The sequence below is a fragment of the Podarcis gaigeae genome, assembly GCF_964106915.1.
Source record: "Podarcis gaigeae genome assembly, chromosome: 3".
Classification (NCBI taxonomy): domain Eukaryota; kingdom Metazoa; phylum Chordata; class Lepidosauria; order Squamata; family Lacertidae; genus Podarcis; species Podarcis gaigeae.
This window is the reverse complement of record NC_139680.1, coordinates 74,970,868-74,985,700: the sequence shown is the minus strand read 5'-3', so window position 1 is coordinate 74,985,700 and position 14,833 is coordinate 74,970,868. Positions and strand designations below refer to the sequence as shown.

The 14,833-nt window shown below is 40.8% G+C and overlaps 1 protein-coding gene across 8 annotated transcripts in view; it reads right to left on the bottom strand.

Moving 5' to 3' along the window:
• The window catches only part of DISC1 (DISC1 scaffold protein), a 149,302-nt gene that overhangs the window by 78,117 nt on the left and 56,352 nt on the right, over positions 1 to 14,833 (bottom strand). For 6 of the 8 annotated variants that reach the window (XM_083732261.1, XM_083732263.1, XM_083732260.1 and 3 more), the window contains one exon: positions 14,178 to 14,366. The exons of the other annotated variants lie outside the window; for them this stretch is intronic. In XM_083732261.1, coding sequence (XP_083588387.1) covers positions 14,178 to 14,366 — 189 coding nt within the window. The remainder of the gene's footprint in view (positions 1 to 14,177; positions 14,367 to 14,833) is intronic. 8 annotated transcript variants of the gene reach the window in all.

The window sequence follows — 14,833 nt, the reverse complement described above, 5'->3', positions numbered from 1 at the left end:
GCAAACATGCAGGATCCTGGAGAGGAGATTGTGACCATTTTGCTCCTTCCCAGACATTTTGCTGCTGCACTGTGCTACGTCAGAGTTAGAACAAGTCCTGGCTGCATCATGGTTAATGAGAAAAGTTTAGACAACGCACTAAGTCAAACCTTCACTTCACTCAGCATGGTAGTAAAAAGGACTAGAGAGGATCAAAATGACTTCAGGCTCCTATCTTAGAGTCTCCACATTCATGTGGTCTCAAGTGTTGCACAAACCAGGCCAGTTGAGAATAATTGAGAAACACCATGCAGAACTTTGGACCTACGTATAAATACCTGAACTATTTAAACCTAGTCAGCTTTCATATTATTAAAACCTCTGTGGTTTAAGAAACATGTGTGAAAGGCATTCTACAAACTTGAAGCAAGGCCCAGCTCCTTGCTGGGAAGCCGTCAGTGGGAATGAAACCCAATACCATTTTTTTCATAAAATGGACATCTTGTATTATACTTATAACATAAGGAAGTATCCCATGGGTTTCTTTTGGCCTTGACTTTCATGCCTCTAGCTGATGTTTCATAATCTTTCCAGTCAGCGTAAAGATGAAATTTCATATCCCAGAAAACTATCACATTTTCATTCAGGCAAAAATGCAATTTCCCTGTCAGGCTAAAATGTGCACAATTCTGTTAACCTTGACACAGAACTCGTTGGGTCAGGTGTGAATTTTTCTTAGGTTTATATCTTGGGGAGAGCCAATGGCATTTATAATGTGAGCATATTAAAATTACTAAAGGGGTTGTTTCTTGCCACCACCTACCAATTTTAAAAAACATGTTCCTATTAACTATAATTTAGTTTTGTAATTTGTTCCAGAGATTTTAAATCCACAGTCAGTACCAGGCATCATATATGCAACAGCTGGGACTAGAGTTATGTATTAGTATGGAGTCATTATTATTCTCATTATAGTAAATTATATTCTTGCAAGAATTAAAAAATACTGATTCAGAAACATACTATCATTAGAATTAAAAGCAAGCTGCGAGCTAATTTGAACAAAACTATAGTAAAGGATGAAATGTTAATTTTTGGAATTTGGTTTTATCTTCTTCTTTTTCCAACCTCCCCTCTGGTGGTTGTGATCACTTCATCACATCCTATGTCTAAGTTTCTAGTTTACCATACCACTGTTAAAAAAAAAGGAAGAAATTTGTGCAAAAGGGGGGGGGGGATAAATAAGTTAATCAAATGATCACTATTAAGAATGCTGCTAAAAACCCATTTTCCTTGATGGTTTTTTACAATAGTCCAAGCAAATTAAAATATAGCTCATTTAAGCACGAAGGGACAAACGGGGATTTCACCTAGAACAAGAAGGCACATCATTCTGTTCTCATGAAAAGGGTTTTGGCCTCACAGTAGATAATGGAGGGCAGGGCAGGGTGATAGAGTGTTAACATTAGGTCTGCTACATGTCTGGACAATCCTATACAGAAATTAAGGGATAATGATTACTTTAATGTGTCCCTGCTGCATGATGTTGAAGGCAGGAAGCATGTGATGTCAAGCTGGCAGAAGAGGTGGAGGGTCTAAATATATTCCTAGTCATACTTCAGATGTATATGTAGTGGGGCCAGGATGGGGGAAATGTCTCTACAAAATGCAATATTCTGAATCACATGGTACAGGAAAGCCAATGTGCCCTCCAGCTATTCTTGGGACTACAACTGCCATCATCTCTGGGCATTACTGACTGGGACAAATGGGAGCTGGCATCCAACACTGTTTCTAGACAAGTTTTTTTGGCATTAAAAGTCTTGTAAAGTCAGGCAATAAGAGGGGAGAGAGCCTTCTATGGTTAAGTACCTGGTTAAGGAGCAGAAAGCTAACAGCAGGAATGGACAGTTCTCCCAATGGAAGTAGCCTATAGAAAGCAAAGTTCCCCAAAGGTCAGTGTTGGGACCTGTGCTTTTTAACATGTGCGTTAATAATCTGAAACTAGGTGTGAGTAGTGAGGTAGCGTGGTTTGCAGGTGATACCATTTTGCCCTATTGTGGTTAAATAAAAAGTGACCTCTCTCTACTGGATGAATGGGAAGCAAAGAGGTAAATGCAATTACCGTATTTTTCGCTCTATAGGATGCACCGGACCATAGGATGCACCTTTTTTTAGAGGGGGAGAACAAGAAAAAAAAAATCCCCCTTTCTGCTCAGCGCCCCTTCAGCGAAGCGGCAGGAGAAACAGAGCCCCTTCCATTTCTCCTCCCGCTTGGCTGAAGGGGCGCTGCGTAGCTCTCCCTCTCTGCTGAAGCCTGGAGAGTCTTGCTCTCCTGGCTTCAGCAAAAGGAACCTGAAGCCTGTGGAGCGCAGCAGGAACTCACGCTGCGCTCCGCAGGCTTCAGGTGGCTATCCCTGAAGCCTGGAGAGCGAGAGGGGTCGGTGCGCACCGACCCCTCTCGTTCTGCAGGCTTCAGCAAAAGCAATGCAAAGCCTCCAGTGCACGGAGGGAGCACTCCCTCTGCACTTCAGAGGCTTCGCGTTGCTATCGCTGAAGCCAAGGAGCCTGCATTCGCTCCATAGGATGCACACACATTTCCCCTTATTTTTGGAGGGGGGAAAGTGGGTCCTATAGAGCGAAAAATACGGTAAACGTAAGCAACAATAAAGTGATAAACATTAGGGCAATAAAGTACTTCACATGAAAGGTAAAGGTAAAAGGTAAAGGACCCCTAGATGGCTAAGTCCAGTCAAAGGCGACTATGGGGTTGTGGTGCTCATCTCACTTTCAGGCCGAGGGAACCGGTGTTTGTTCACAGACAGTTTTCCAGATCATGTGGCCAGCATGACTGAACTGCTTCTGGTGCACAGAACACAGAGACAGAAGCCATAGGCTGAGCGCACGGAAACACCGTTTACCTTCTTGCCGCAGCGGTACCTATTTATCTACTTGCACTTTGATGTGCCTTCGAACTGGTAGGTTGGCAAGGAGCTGGGACAGAGCAACAGGAGCTCACCCCATCGCGGGGATTCGAACTGCCGACCTTCTGATCAGCAAGCCCAAGAGGCTCAGTGGCTTCACATAGCACACAGCTACACAACAGAATTCACTCTCACGAGATGTAATGGTGATGGCTGCCAATTTGGATGGCTTTAAAGAGGATTAGACCAATTTATGGTGGATATGTGATTGCATTTTTAGTAAAAAATACAAATTAATATAACATTTTGAACATGACAACAGGAGGCTATGGCAAATGTCATTATGGTAAAATATCCCAAGAATTAATGTCAGGATAAGAGTAGGCCATTGGTTTCAGTTTATAAACACACGAAGCTGTCTTATACTGAGTCAGACCATTCATTCATCTAGCTCAGTACTGTCTACACTGAATGGCAGTGGCTCTCCAATGCCACAAGCAAGTGTCACTCCCGGCACTACCTGGAATTTGGAACCTTCTGCAGGCAAGAAAGATTCTCTATCACTGAGCTCTGAAACCCTCTGCAGTGCTAAAAAAACTCCATTGCAGGAGGGGGGAACAATACTAATCATCACATAAATGTATTCATATATGTGAATCTTCTGGTTCATAATAAAATTTCCATAATGATACAGGACTAAAATAAGAAATCTATTCAGCTAGAATTAAACTCCTAGTGAATCTGCAGTTCTATCTGCTGCTTTGCCTTCACAAAATCTGTTTCATCTGGGACAACTTCAGATGAAAGCTACAAAGCACCCCTCCTTGAGCAATCCAAACAACTTTTCAGATGGTTTCTTCTGCATGCGTCCCCTGCAGGGGAGATGCAAGGGAATGTTGACAGCCCCTCTCATATTAGAAGTGGTCAAAAGAATGTTACTAAAGGCTGCTGCCTTCAGGTGGGAACCCATCTGCTATGCGTCCTATGCAATTTAGTCTTAATGATTTATTTAGGCAGATGGAATCAGAATTATAATATTTCCACTTTAGCATAAGGTAACCCATATCAAGCATAAAATAAAATCTAGGAAATGATGGAATACTGCTGACCATGTGTAGATTCAGAAACACACACAAGGACGTACAGAATTTCTAAGCCACTGAAAATCTGCATTTATACAATAGAGCCACTCTGCAGCATGCTACACCTATTTTAAAAATGAATATGTAATAATAAGATTGTTCTGTTAAATCATCTTAAATAATTTTAAAACACTGTGTGTACTGAAAAGAAAGAAAAGTTTCCCAGTATGGGGTAGAAATACACCTCTTGACAATATGTACCACTCATACATTTGACAACATCAGCACTCAAGCCCACAGTGGGTCCTCAAACTGGTGAACTGAAAATGCTAGGAGGAGATTCATTGCCAACCCAGACAGAAGTGGGCAAAGGAAGTAACAGCAGAAATCAACTCCATCAGATACAGATGCTTCCTTATACTTTTTCGGTAGGATTCACCTAATGAGCTCCAATTCCTCTTAATGGAGCTTGTGCAGAAGAAATGCCAACTTGTTTGTCCCAATGGGATATGTGTCCTTAGCCGCATGGGCTGGTTGTGTCCTGAATATTTAAATCATGAGCTGAAACCATGTTTATTCAAAAGGAAGTAAAACATTTTTCTAAAAATCACAGATTCTGTCCCACAAGGCATATACTGATCAAAGGATAAACATTTTTGCAAAGCCACATCTCTGCATTACTTCTGCAACCTTTTATACATGGCAGCTGGCATCAAGAGAGAAAACTCATTAACATGCTAATGATGCGTCCCATTTAAAATTCTAGCCCTGATTATTATGTGATTAAATCTCTTCCCTTGACTTCTGCTTCCTTCTATCTAAGTAACAGTAAGTAAGGCATCAACAATAGAAAAGCAGAAAGACCTGTCTGTCAGTCTCACTCATACATTTATTTGCAACCATTTTAAATAGTGAGAGGCAGCTCTCCTCTTAAGAAACACAAATTTGGAGAAAGTCTTCTGGACACCTGCAATTAATATTGTTATTTTAACAGAACCATTTACCTTTCCCTGTTTATAAAGTTGGGTTACAATACAATGTTTGTAGTGGTACTGGAAACTACAGGAAATAAGGAGACTCTCATTGAGTTTGCATGGCAAAATCTTGAGATGCTGAATATCATGCAGAATTACTCTTAAAACCTCAGTGGTCAGCAGGTTATCCATTTTATGAACTCTACTAATGTAGCTCATGCTTAGAGATGGTGACAGGCTCAAGACTGCTAATTCACCTTTATAAAGTTGACTGGGGATTTGAGCCAAGGTCTCCCCAATCCAAGTTCAACATATCCATGGTTCTACAATCTTTAGCACATCTTTTCTACACCTAAACTTGCTTCAAAAAAATAAACCTGCTATGTTGCTTATTTTCAGGCTGTGAAAGACTCGTTAAAATGACATTTTTTTAAAAAAATCATTTTTTCCAACAATTAGAACACATTAAATAATATATCTAATGTGTTCTTTGGTCTCTTTCGCATGGATGTTCTAAATTAGATTTCCGAAGTATGTCTATCTGAAGCTTTTATCATTTAACGCTGGTAGTTTTTAAATAGTGCTTTTTGCTGTTTCAGTTTCATACAATAATCCACCAATCCACCCAGTGTGAGATTTACCGGTATTTAAAAGAATGGGGAATCGCCCTGCAATAGTGTTTAGTGGAGAGTGGGCCCCAGGGTGAAATATATGAGGGCTTATACCCACAACCATTTCCCTAAAAAACAAACATATTTTGGCAGCTACTTTATGGCAGAGATGTGGCACTTGCTCTCAGGAACAGATTCATCAGGTGAATATTTGGTATGTGATATACAGGCAAATAGATATGTGATAAATGTACAGTGGTACCTTGGTTCTCAAACGCCTTGGTTTTCAAATGCCAAAAACCCGGAAGTAAGTGTTCAGGTTTTCAAACATTTTTCAGAAGCCGAACGTTTGATGTGGCTGTTGGCTATTGTTTCTATGGCACCAGCACCAATCAGAAGCTGTGATTTTGGAAGTCAAACGGACTTCTGGAATGGATTAAGTTTGGCACTTTTGTTTTTGCTATTTACCGTATTTTTTGCACCATAACACTCACTTTTTTCCTCCTAGAAAGTAAGGGGAAATGTCTCTGTGTGTTATGGAGCGAATGCCTGCGGGTGGTGGTGGGGATCTGCTGCAGTCGTGAGCAGAGGATCCATGGTTCCCCTTCCTTCCCTCCTCCGTGGTTACAAAGCATGGATCCACATGGATCCTCAGGATTTTTGCATTGGGCTACTCCAAACGCACTGTCAGATCACATGTCTGTGGCCACAGCATGAACCACAAAAATCATATATCCACTATTTCGTTTAGAATATTTTTTTCCTTGTTTTCCTCCTCTAAAAACTACGTGCGTGTTATGGTCTGGTGCGTGTTATAGAGTGAAAAATACGGTATTTTGTGTTTTTGTTTTTGAGGCTTTTTCGGTTAATTTGTTTTGTGACTGTGTGGAACCCAGTTCAGCTACTGATTGATTAATTGTGTGACTACGGAAATGGATAAAAGCCCCCCATCCAAACAATGACTATCATCTGTGCAGGTAAGAATTTTTTTTAAAAAAAATATATATTATCATTTACAATACTGTCTTATTTATTTTATAGTGCAGTACATTGATTATTGCTTTCATTTTATGGATTAATGGTCTCATTAGATAGTAAAATTCATGTTAAATTGCTGTTTTAGGGGTTGTTTTTTAAAAGTCTGGAACGGATTAATCCATTTTGCATTACTTTCTATGAGAAAGCATGCCCTAGTTTTGGAATGCTTTGGTTTTGGAACAGACTTCCAGAACAGATTAAGTTTGAGAACCAACCACTTTATTTACAACACACCATTTAACACATAACTCTACCTGTGCCAAGAAATGGCAGCCAAAACTCATGTGTGTCAGGCGGGAATAGTGATGCATCCCCCTTCCTCCAGCCTGGTGATCTAAGCAGAGCCAGTTGTCACCCCTTGCTATTTCTGGTGGTTGTTTAAATTTTCAGTATTATCTAATTCCCACTTTTCTTGGCCTCGTGGCCTAGTTTTGACATTCAAAACTTTAAAATCTCTATTCCTCCTAGTATATTTGTGATGCTAATATTCATGGTAATTTATCCCATCCTTTAATTTATTTCAGTACATGTTCCTCAATATTGCTTATAATTATTCAAAAAAAAAAAAAGACACACAGGCACAAAAGACTCTGGAGAGTGCCAGGATCATAATGTAGCCTTTCTATCAATATACAAAGATTGAACTTGCACGCTAGTTCCTTACATAATAATAGATTCAAAAGCTACCTTTTCCACTCTACAGATAGGTGTGCTGTGTCTAATAACAGCACTCAATAGCCCGTCCTGTGTATGAACATATTTTATTTTTTGTTCAAACTGGTGAAAGATCATCTTTGGTTTTCATGCTACAAACCAATTTTATTCATTAATCTTGATAGTTAGATCCTGCCAACAGTTTTGGCAGCAGGTTTGTGAATAATTATTCCTTTGATTATTCATTCAGATCAAGTTCATTTCAGGTAGAAAGGGCTCTGATCCAGGGCCTGCTTTTGGCATAGTAACCAGATGAGAGAAAGCATTTGATCCAATTCACTGAAATTTTCTATATTAGCGCCTTAGTAAATTTTAGCTTTCCAAATTAGCTGGTGTGAAGACGATGAAAAATATGACATCTAGTGGTTGTGTAAATGGAGCCCTCACAGGTATTCTTTTGGAAAGAGGGTACCAGGGCGGGCCTGACTTATCTTACACCTGGTGTTTGATCTGGTAACAGAATCATAGAATCATAGAGTTGGAAGAGACCACAAGGGCCATCGAGTCCAACCCCCTGCCAAGCAGGAAACACCATCAGAGCACTCCTGACATATGGTTGTCAAGCCTCTGCTTAAAGACCTCCAAAGAAGGAGACTCCACCACACTCCTTGGCAGCAAATTCCACTGTCGAACAGCTCTTACTGTGAGGAGGTTCTTCCTAATGTTTAGGTGGAATCTTCTTTCTTGTAGTTTGGAACCATTGCTCCGTGTCCGCTTCTCTGGAGCAGCAGAAAACAACCTTTCTCCCTCCTCTATGTGACATCCTCTATGTGACATCCTTTAGCTTGCATAAGCAGACAGTAAGGAAATAATGGTTTGGCTTAGTGTTACATGCAAACCAGGTCACTGAGACCACCACTATTTGGGGACATGAACACATGGTGATACTGGACACAAATGATGCTCTTTTTCCCACAATGGTGTGCTTGATTAAAACAAATTAGAAGTTTCCATTATTTGGGGAGTTCTCTGGCTTCAGAATCAACTGGGGCAAAATTCATACCCTGATAAGGAAAACTAAGAAGGGCGTCAGACAACTGCCAGTTTATATGGGTCTCTTATCATATTTGAAATAGCATCTTTGAAATAGTCATTTGTGGATATACAACTAAACAAACTAGATTAAACTAAAGAAGAGCATATTAAATTACAGCTTCCATTAACTGGGAGTGATTTGCTTTTCTAGAGTTATACATTTATCCTAATATTTTTAATTGTAAAGGATACCAGTTTGGGTTGGACTTAGCACAATTGCCTTGATTAAATGGATAGGCAGCCTCAAGTCCATTACATTTTCTGATACATTTCTCAGCCTGCCAAATATTAACAGTTACGAAAGCTTAGCCACTCTTCCCTGTTTTGATCCTTCTACTCATGCTTATATCAGTGTATGAAAACATGCAGAGAGCCCACAGGCAAATCTTTTAGAATAATTTTGTTAGAGGGTGTATGCAGATGCTATCACATCCATTTGGCACTCATAGTAAGTTTTATTCTTTGAATTGCGGAGATTTTATCAACTACCTGAGTCTGCAAAAAGGCAATGTATTTGAATGTGTTACAATTTGTTTAAAAAATCTGGTCCCAATATAATCAGTGCTCAACAATCTACAAAACTTTGGAACCGAACCCACAGTATCTACGATGTATGCCTATACATTTGATTAAAACTTTCAGACAAGAAGAATAATTAAGCTATTACATACTGCCATTCCCTACCAATACTTCACTGGTTAAGCTGCAAGCCATCACCACTTTACTAGAATGTGCTCAAACATCCTAATAAATGTTTCCATTTTCATGTCACAAACTTAAGAACCTTAAAAAAATTAAACAGAAGTATTTTTGGCACCCATCAAATGTTAAACATAATAGTATTAACTAATACTGCATCTAAACTTCAGTTAATTTGACACTGATCTTGATTTAATGTGATTGTGTTTTATATAATTCTTGGTCTTCTGGAAAGGTATTGGATCAATCTTGTAAATAAAATAAACTATTCAGTGCAATCTGATGCATGTTTATTAAGCAGTACGTTCAAGTGCCTTCAGCAGGACTTACAACTAGGAAAGTATCATAGGGTTGCCATATCTAGAAAAGCAAAAAAGAGGACAGCCTGAGCCACTGGTAGCCCAAGCCAGGAAAAGAGGCATACAGGCGAGGGCATGTGTGAGGCCACTGCGGCGTGCAGAATAGCCACAGCCTGAGCCATTGTCAGCCCGCGTGAAGGCAGGACCCCAGCTCCAACCTGATCTTCCATGCAATGGCCTCACTCCGCCGCGGCACTTCTGCTTCCCAGGCACAGCACCCTCCTAAGTATGCATGTCTTAACCCCAAAAAAGAACCACCACCCCCCCCCCCAAAAAAAAACCCCAAACCCAGACATTGCCTTTAAAATGTAAAAATCTGCCCGGATGGGCATGTTGGCCCCCCCCAAAAGAGAACATGTCCAGGTTTTCCTGGAGGTAAAGGTAAAGGGACCCCAGGCCATTAGGTCCAGTCGTGACTGACTCTGGGGTTGCGGCGCTCATCTCTCTTTATTGGCCGAGGGAGCCGGCGTACAGCTTCCGGGTCATATGGCCAGCATGACTAAGCCGCTTCTGGTGAACCAGAGCAGCACACATAAACACCTTTTACCTTCCCACCAGAGCGGTACCTATTTATCTACTTGCACTTTGATGTGCTTTCAAACTGCTAGGTTGGCAGGAGCTGGGACCGAGCAATGGAAGCTCACCCCGTCGTGGGGATTCAAACCGCCAACCTTCTGATTGGCAAGCCCTAGGCTTTGTGGTTTAACCCACAGCGCCACTCATGTCCCTTCCTGGAGGTACAGCAACCCAAATATACAAGTACACCCACTTTCACCATAAGGGCCGAGGACAGATTACAGTAATATAAAAGTATAATGTTAAAATCAGTTACAGCAATTTGCAATCAGCAGAGTAGGATGGGTCCTAACAACTGTAAACCTGGCATATGGCTAATATCACTAGGCAACAATAGGTGAATAACGAGCTCTCAGTCAACCCAAATATAATCCTTGCAAATGGGGTAACGCTGACCCACTATATGATTACTGTATGTAAATGAAGACCATGTAAATGAAGCACACTGAACGCTTCTATAAATGTAAAATATTACCCATATGATATACTGGCCAATTAAGAAAATATTTCAAGAAATATTCCCAAAAACTAGGTCTTCCAGCTAAATATGTAGGGATGTTTTTCAATAATAATAATAATAATAATAATAATAATAATAATAATAATACACCCATTATAAAGAATTTTTGTTTTAAAAAGCAAATGGGGGATCAACAACATTAATATATATAACAATATTGCAAATAACTTCATGTAAAAAAAAAATCCTTAAAAGGCACCATAGGTTTGTTTTCAACAAAATTTGTTACACCCATCAGATGCTTAATTTAATCAGAGCTAAACAAATTACCATAGCCTAAAGAGAGACATGCAGTAGATAACAGAGTAAAATGGGGATCACTCATTTTAATTATTTATATTTGCTTGGAGGAATTTGTGCTCCACTGGGCTTTATTATCCAGGAGAACATATTCTCTGTAGTCACTGCTTGAGAATTACAAGAAATGTAAGTTACAGATAGGTAGCCGTGTTGGTCTGCCATAGTCAAAACAAAAAAAATTCCTTCCAGTAGCACCTTAAAGACCAACTAAGTCAGTGCTGAAGAAGTGTGCATGCACACGAAAGCTCATACCAAGAACTGACTTAGTTGGTCTTTAAGGTGCTACTGGAAGGAATTTTTTTTGTTAAGAAATGTAAGGTTCATCTTAAGAGGGAGGGGGAAGCAACACCTATTGTTGTGTGTTTTCTAATGCAGTTACACCCTAAACAAAGGATGATGACACTCTGATACAAGCAAACAATGATACAAGCCGGCATGCATGCTGTCATCCAAAATTTGCTAAGTTTTCTCCTTTTGGAAGGTGAATCCCTCAAAACAGTTTTATAAATTCCCCAGAGTTCAAACCCAAGTTTGGGAATGTAGCACTACAGTCTTTACAGGGAAAACTGAGCTGGTGTGTGTGGTTTCTTCCTGGAGGGGTTGAGGCAGGTGGGGATTCCAGCATCAAATCCCAAGACTGTTTTAAATTTAGGGCAGTTTTAAAAAGCAGTTTGGAAGTTCAACTGGGGGTAAAATTTCAGAAAAAGGAGAACAGATCTGAGGACAGCACCCTTAGCAAAATGTTACAGAACATTATTCTTTTCTTTTACAGAGACTACCTAGCAACAAGAATAGATCTATCAGTGATCAGACACTCACTTGAAAACCAAACTAATCTCCATGCTATATTCTGAAAGATGGTTATTGTAACAGTGGATCAACTTTTCAGTATCTTTACCTTTTTAAAATTATGTTTCTGTGCTGGGAACAGAAAGCAGTTCTTTACATTTGTTTTTCCATTCATATTTCACCTCATGTACTGGAAGGGAAATTATGTGTGCCTGCCTGCACATGTATTATTTATATGAAATGGAGCAGGAGAGTAAAAGGAAGAAGAGAAGAGAAGACTGGTTGTGCGCATGCATGCACAAGCCGAGAGGAAAGTCAGTTAGCAAATTCTGTGTGTATGTGTGTCTGAAACAGAGCTAGACAGCCAAAGGATGAAGAGGAGGAGACTGGCTATACACACACACATGTAACCAAGAGGGAAATCACTTTAAATAGCATGCTGCTTTCTCAGGGCAACCTGTCCTGACCCCTGCCTTTAGGACCTTGGGAAACCACCAATGAAAACAGCACAATGACACTCCTGCATTTTTATTATATGTAAGATTTAATAACTCACTGGCCACCATAGGTGCCAGCTCCAAAAGGCCAAGGCACTTTGGGGGGTCAATGTTTTTTGAGGGGACCAGGCCATCTCAATGATCAGAGAGTGCTCAGCTCTGCCCCCTGCCTCCTCGCAATGTTGTGTTGGGGCCCTGAATCATCGTGAGAATATGGTGCCTCTGCTGACCACTCTCACAAGTACGCTGTTGTGATGATGAAAGGTTTTTGTGACAGCCACCCCAAGATCCCCTAAAATAGTTTCTTCTAAACTTTTTTTTTTTTTGCTTCGCCCACTTTTATGTTTCAGTGCCTGGAGAGCTGACCATGCGTTAATGCAGCCCTTAGGATGGTGCAACCAGTTCTGCTGCACTGGGCATTGAGCCTAAGGGCCGCCGCAGGGCGTCACAACTGTGACATAGTGAATTGAGCAGAACGGGAGGGGAGAAGCAGGGTGGGGGGCACATTTTGGCCTCACACAGGGCACTGCTGAAATTTGAAGGGCCATAGTCCACCCCTAACATAAAACAAAGTGATGTCAGACCAATAAATGCTTAGCTAACTAAGCCATAACTTTTACACATCTATGGGGCAAGCTACACACAGCAATTATCATCAGCTTGTCTGCAAGTTGTTATCTTCAAAGATTTCCAGAGCAGGGTTCCAATCTGGGTTGCAACTCGGATGTGGGTGGGGTTAACTCTTTGCTCCCCACAGCAACTCCAATTGGATCTTTTCCCCCCACTGCAAATTGCGGGTGAGGGCAGAGAAGGAAATCAGTATCAAAAGTTGGGAGGGGAGGCAAAAGGATTAAAGACCAGCACCACCACTGGTGAAAGAAAAGCTTGAACGCAAACAAACTATATTATAAACATCCAGCACAGTTTAGCCCAATAGCTAGCTCTTTCCTCTTTGGTACTGGCAACATCAGGGTCTTTCTGTGAGCACTCAGGGCTGAATAGGCTGAGGTAGCCTATTCACTGGAAGCAGAGATCCTGAAGCTAGGGTTCCAATACTTTGGCCACCTCATGAGAAGACTCCCTGGAAAAGACCCTGATGTTGGGAAAGACGGAGGGCACAAAGAGAAGGGGATGACAGAGGAAAAGATGGTTGGACAGTTCTCGAAGCTACCAGCATGAGTTTGAGCAAACTGCAGGAGGCAGTGGAAGACAGGAGTGCCTGGCGTGCTCTGGCCCATGGGGTCACAAAGAGTCGAACACGACTAAACAACTAAACAACAACAACCTCAGCCTATCTCTGGTTGGTTCAGGTGTGCCTACATAGGTGTCAGCCACCTTAGCCACATTGCTTGCCTCTCAGTTACTTGCTCTGGTGTGGGAGTCCTGTCAAAGCCAAGCCTGTGGTTTAAAATAAGCTCCGCTGACCAATGTCAACACATGAAAAATATTTCCTAGTTTCAATGTGATTAATAATCTCAACCATGTTTACCTTTTCAGGACAGTTCTAGTCACTAAACTGGCAAAATCCACCTTAATCTTTCAGGTAAATAAAGACTTATTGCTTTCAAAACATTACACATGCTGTGGATTACATCCTTACACAACATGCTTAGAGAACAAAAACCCAGTGATGCTAGGCAGCTTTCTTCCTGGGCTTGCAGGATCTTATATTTCCTATGGATTAAAACTGAAGCATGCACAATTCTATGTGCAGAGCACTATTAAATTATGCAGGAGCTATGAATGCAGAGACATTCTCACTGTCAGTTAGCAGGCTTTTCACCACAGGAGGCTATGCAAAAAATAAGCAAGACGAAATCAACTCAAAGCCTGCTACATCATCAGCATACACAACGCCAGGCGGAAAAATACCCCTCAAGAATGACAAACTCTGAGGCTGACAGCACATTCAACCTAATATATATCAAATGGTCTGCCAGAATTGCCCATCAAAATAACTATTCTTATGTCATATAAATTAGATGGCTGCTCATCAGTTCAGGCAGGATACTGAATGACACACAGCCCAGGAAATGCCAGGCTTCTGTCACCCCAACAGCTGGCCAACTGCTCCACTTACCAAAAGCAGACTCCCCTTGCACCATTTCTTCCTTCAGTCTCTTGTAACCTTCTTTCATTCTCTCTAATTTTTGGACATTTTTGGCACTCAGCGTGAACCATTCGTTGAGAAGTCCCTCCAGTCGCTCTCTTTCAGCTGTTAACGACTTAATTTCTTCTACAAGGTCTCTAGCCGTACAGAAATTACCTCCTGTGGATTCATTGGGGGGACATTAGAGAGACAGAGGAAGACAGAGAAGAAACAAATAATAGACACCCTCAAGGAGCTTACTAAAAGAAATTAATAGCTAATCGTTCATACAGGAGCTAAAACCTGAGCAGTGAAAATGAAATAAATTTGTAGTAAACACATTTTCCCTATGTCCACTGATTTCCATTTCCTCGTACCTATACTGCCCATATAAACCGTGGTAACCTAATTTGATTATTATTTTTTCATTCAGGTTACCAAACTGCTACTTAGGTTTTTTTTAAAGGTGATGGAATGCAGGGTAATGATCTGGTCAGTATGTATTTTTTTTTTTAGATTAACAAATAATTGCATGCTGACTGGATCATTACCCAGCAATCCATCACATCATTATGCTACAGCTAGCTATTTATATGGATAGATATCAAAAAACTGAAATGAAATCTCCCTTGCACATCATGTGGAGC